This window comes from Mandrillus leucophaeus, unplaced genomic scaffold (assembly GCF_000951045.1).
Source record: "Mandrillus leucophaeus isolate KB7577 unplaced genomic scaffold, Mleu.le_1.0 Scaffold335, whole genome shotgun sequence".
NCBI lineage: Eukaryota > Metazoa > Chordata > Mammalia > Primates > Cercopithecidae > Mandrillus > Mandrillus leucophaeus.
Genome location: NW_012103532.1, coordinates 1205771 through 1210038, shown reverse-complemented (window position 1 = coordinate 1210038; position 4268 = coordinate 1205771). Strand labels below are relative to the sequence as shown.

The window sequence follows — 4268 nt, the reverse complement described above, 5'->3', positions numbered from 1 at the left end:
AGAGGTTGCAGTGAGACGAGATTGTGCCATTGCACTACAACATGAGCAACAGAGCAAAACTCCGTCTAAAAAAAACAATAAAACGGCTGGGCGTAGTGGCTCACGCCTGTAATCCCAGCACTTTGGGAGGCTGAGGCAGGCGGATCACGAGGTCAGGAGATCAAGACCATTCCGGTGCTAACACGGTGAAACCCCGTCTCTACTAAAAATACAAAAAATTTGCCAGGCATGGTGGCACGCACCTATAATCCCAGCTTTTCAGGAGGCTGAGGCAGGAGAGTCACCTGAAGCCAGGAGGCAGAGGTTGCAGTGAGCCGAGATCACGCCACTGCACTCCAGCCTGGGCAACAGAGCAAGACTCCGTCTCCAAATAATAATAATAATAATAAAATAAAAAATAAAAATCACCCAAAAATAGTCTATTCTAAATAAACACCAGTTCTTCACACTATATCTGAGGGATAAGGTGTGATGAAAAGAGTCCATGAAGAAATAATAACATGACTTCAGTCGTTCAGATGATTGCAAAAAAATACACATCCAAAAATCCTCTTTCTGAAACTCTTAGAAGAGTTTCAGATTTCAGAATTCAGAGATTTTAGAAAGGTAATGCAGTGTATATACACAACATGTTCAATATACAGATGGCATTTTGTAATCAAATGAATCAACATTTCTGCAACAAAATATGAGTATTCACTAGCACTAAATGGAATAACAATTATAAATATAGCTGGGCATGGTGGCGTTCCCCTGTAATCTCAGCTACTCAGGAAGCTGAGGCAGGAGAATCGCTTGAACCCAGGAGGCGGAGGTAGCAGTGAGCCAATATCGCACCATTGCACTCCAGCCTGGGCAACAAGAGTGAAACTTCATCTCAAAAAAGAAAAATGAAAAAAAAAAAAAATTGTGAATAGCTTCATGTTACTTCAGCACAGGTTTTGCTACCAAATAAAGTATAGAAGACATTCAGTTTTTGTTCATTTGGGTTCTGAAATTATAGAAAAGGGATGGTGGACTTGTTCTAGAAAACCTAATCAACTCTACATTCAAGTGCATGAGGATTCCATTTAAAAACAAACACAGCCGGGTGCAGTGGCTCATGCCTGTAATCCCAGGACTTTGGGAGGCTGAGGCGGGCAGATCACAAGGTCAGGAGTTTGAGACCAGCCTGACTAACATGGTGAAACCCCCTCTCTACCAAAAATACAAAAATTAGCCAGAAGTGGTGGTACAGGCCTGTAATCCCAGCTACTCAGGAGGCTGAGGCAGGAGAATTGCTTGAACCTGGGAGGCGGAGGTTGCAGTGAGCTGAGAATGCACCACTGCACTACAGCCTGGGTGATAGAATAAGACTCCACCTCAAAAAATAGACAAAGACAAAATGTTTTGTGACCACCATAGTTTTAAATCCCAGTATTACTGCTTTTATTTAATAAGATGCAAATACTTAGAGCTGGTTGAGAAAATGTCGTAAGATTATACAAATATTGTCGTCATATTATTTGTTCCCACCCCCAGAACCCAATCAACTGATTTTAAACTGTCACATTAATAATAATAGCAAAAGCATACCTGCATCAGATTAAATCGTGCTACCTCATTAATAGGAGCATCAGAAATTATTCCATACTGTTCTGGATTGACAACTGCAGGACAAATGAAGCAGGCCAACAGGAGATCAGTACACATTGCCCTGACCTCCCCCACTTCCAGCCTATCTACACAGGAGAGGGTTTTGTACATCTGAGACACGATCCACCTTAAACTATGTGGAAAACAGTATGTGTTCTGTTTGAGATAACCAATAAATTTGTTCACCAAAGCCACTAGTTTGGCTTCATTGGACTCCACCATTTCTTGAACTTTTTGCCTGAATCTGTCTGAGCCCTTCTCTCCAAAGAGTTTTTCCTGCTGAGATGGGGAGAACCTCTCAATTAGCTTGTTCGGATCTGTTTCCAGGTGATCTTCATCTTCAACAAGGAGTTGCATAATTGGCTCATGTAGAGTGGCTGTGAGGAAAAGTTTGGCAGAAAACAGTCCTTCAGAAAAAAGTTTAAATAAGATGCTGAAGGCACAAGTTCCTCTCCTCAAAAGTCGCCTAGGGTTGTCACTTTCTTTAAGTTCAAATTCAATCAAGTATCGCAAAACCTGAAGGAGGTAGCTTTCATCTTCTTGCATGATGCAATTGCCATATAGGGACGTAAAAACTGTGTAAATAACACTTTGTGTGTTCTCCTGATTAAGTTTCTCTCCAGCAACCAAAGAGGAGGCAATAAGACGAGGATTTTCCCTCAATCGACTCAAGAATTCTCCATAAGCAGTCTCCTGAAATCCCAATTGCTTATATCCATCAACAAATTGTGTATCTTCCAAAATTTTGGCATGTTGGCAACATTCAGCAGGGGAAGCTTCAGCACTAAAAAAAAATGAGCAAACAAGCAAAATAATAGTATTAATAATAACACATATGCTATATCCAAACATGGATATATGAGTTGATTATAGTCCCAACAATAAGATCACTCTGAATTGCTAAAATTTTTTAGACCAACAGCAACTCAATGAGTAAAGGAAGACAAAACTAAAAAGTACAAAGGACAATTTCCTCATATCAAAACAGAATCAATGAAAAGTATTGGGGCTGGGTGCAGTGGCTCACACCCGTAATGCCAGCACTTTGGGAGGCTGAGGCAGGCAAATCATTTGAGGCCAGGAGGTCGAGACCAGCCTGGTCAACATGGCAAAACTCCCATCTCTTCTAAAAATACAAAAATTAGCCAGGCATGGTGGCAGGCACCTATAATCCCAGCTACTTGGAAGGCTGAGGCAGGAGAATCGCTTGAACTCAGAAGGTAGAGGATGCAGTGAGCCAAGATCGTGCCACTACACTCCAGCCTGGCCAACAGAGCAAGACTCTGTCTGGAAAAAAAAAAGAAAGAAAGAAAATTATCAGTTTGTAGATCCTAAAAACTGTCCAGCCCTCTTATGAACTAAATTAAAATTAGCTGCAGGACGGGCACAGTGGCTCACACCTGTAATCCCAGCACTTTGGGAGGCCAAGGTGGGAGAATCACTTGAGCCCAGGAGTTCGAGACCAGCCTGGAAAACATGGTGAAACTCCATCTCTACAAAAAAAAAAAAAATGAAAATTAGCTAGATGTGGTGGCGTGTGCCTGTAGTCCCAGCACTCAGGAAGCTGAGGTGGGAGAATCGCTTGAGCTCAGGGGCTTGTGACAGCAGTGACCCAAGATCACACCACTGCATTCCAGCCTGGGCGACAGAGCCAGATCCTGTCTGAAAAAAAAAATATCAGCTACAGTTAAACTGCTTATGTTTATTTATGGACACAAGAAAGTTTACAAATATTCAAGTACTAAAAAATAATAAAAATGAAGTCCATATCAGCATATTGCTCAACCGTCCTCAACAGCAAAATGCCAGTATGTAATGACCTGCAGAATCACATCCTTTAACCAGGCTTTTTGCTTCTGGAAACAAATCCAAATAAAATAAGCCTAAAAGATGTGGGGGAAAAAACACAATGCCCACAATAGCACTGTTCTTTTTTTTTTTAACTCATTTTTATTGAGGTAAAATACAGTAAAGTGCACAAGTGTCAAGCGTTCAGCTCGAACAATTTTTACACATCTATGCACCCAGTAATCACCACTCAGATTAAGACATGGAACATTTTAAACACCCAAGAACGCTTTCACATGCCCTTTCCCAGTCAATACCACCCTCTCAAGTCCAACAAGTAACCATTATTCTGATTTCTGCCATCAAAGATCAGTCCTGCCTTTTTGAACTTCATACAAATGGAATCATACAGTACATATTCTTTTGCGTCTGGCTTATATTTTCAACAGCACTGATATTTTTAGAGTTAAAAACTGTTCTTGGCCAAGCGGGGTGGCTCATACCTATAATCCCAGCACTTTGGGAGGTCAAGGGGGCAGATCACGAGGTCAGGAATTTGAGACCAGCCTGACCAACATGATGAAACCCCGTCTCTACTAAAAATACAAAAATTAGCCAGGCATGGTGGCACGCATCTGTAATCCCAGTTACACAGGAGGCTGAGGCAGGAGAATCTCTTGAACCCGGGAGGCAGAGGTTGCAGTGAGCTGAGATCGTGCCACTGCACTCCAGCCTGGGCAACAGAGCAAGACTCCGACTCAAAAAATAAAATAAAATAAATAAAATAAAAACTGTTCTTTGTAGATATTAAGACAATAAAATATGTGGTTTCTAAACCCAAAAAA

General features: G+C 41.4%; 1 protein-coding gene across 1 annotated transcript in view; it reads right to left on the bottom strand.

Moving 5' to 3' along the window:
- Positions 1-4268, bottom strand: part of GAPVD1 (GTPase activating protein and VPS9 domains 1) — a 118474-nt gene that overhangs the window by 81627 nt on the left and 32579 nt on the right. The window contains exon 4 of the mRNA XM_011988700.1: positions 1576-2419. Coding sequence (XP_011844090.1) covers positions 1576-2419 — 844 coding nt within the window. The remainder of the gene's footprint in view (positions 1-1575; positions 2420-4268) is intronic.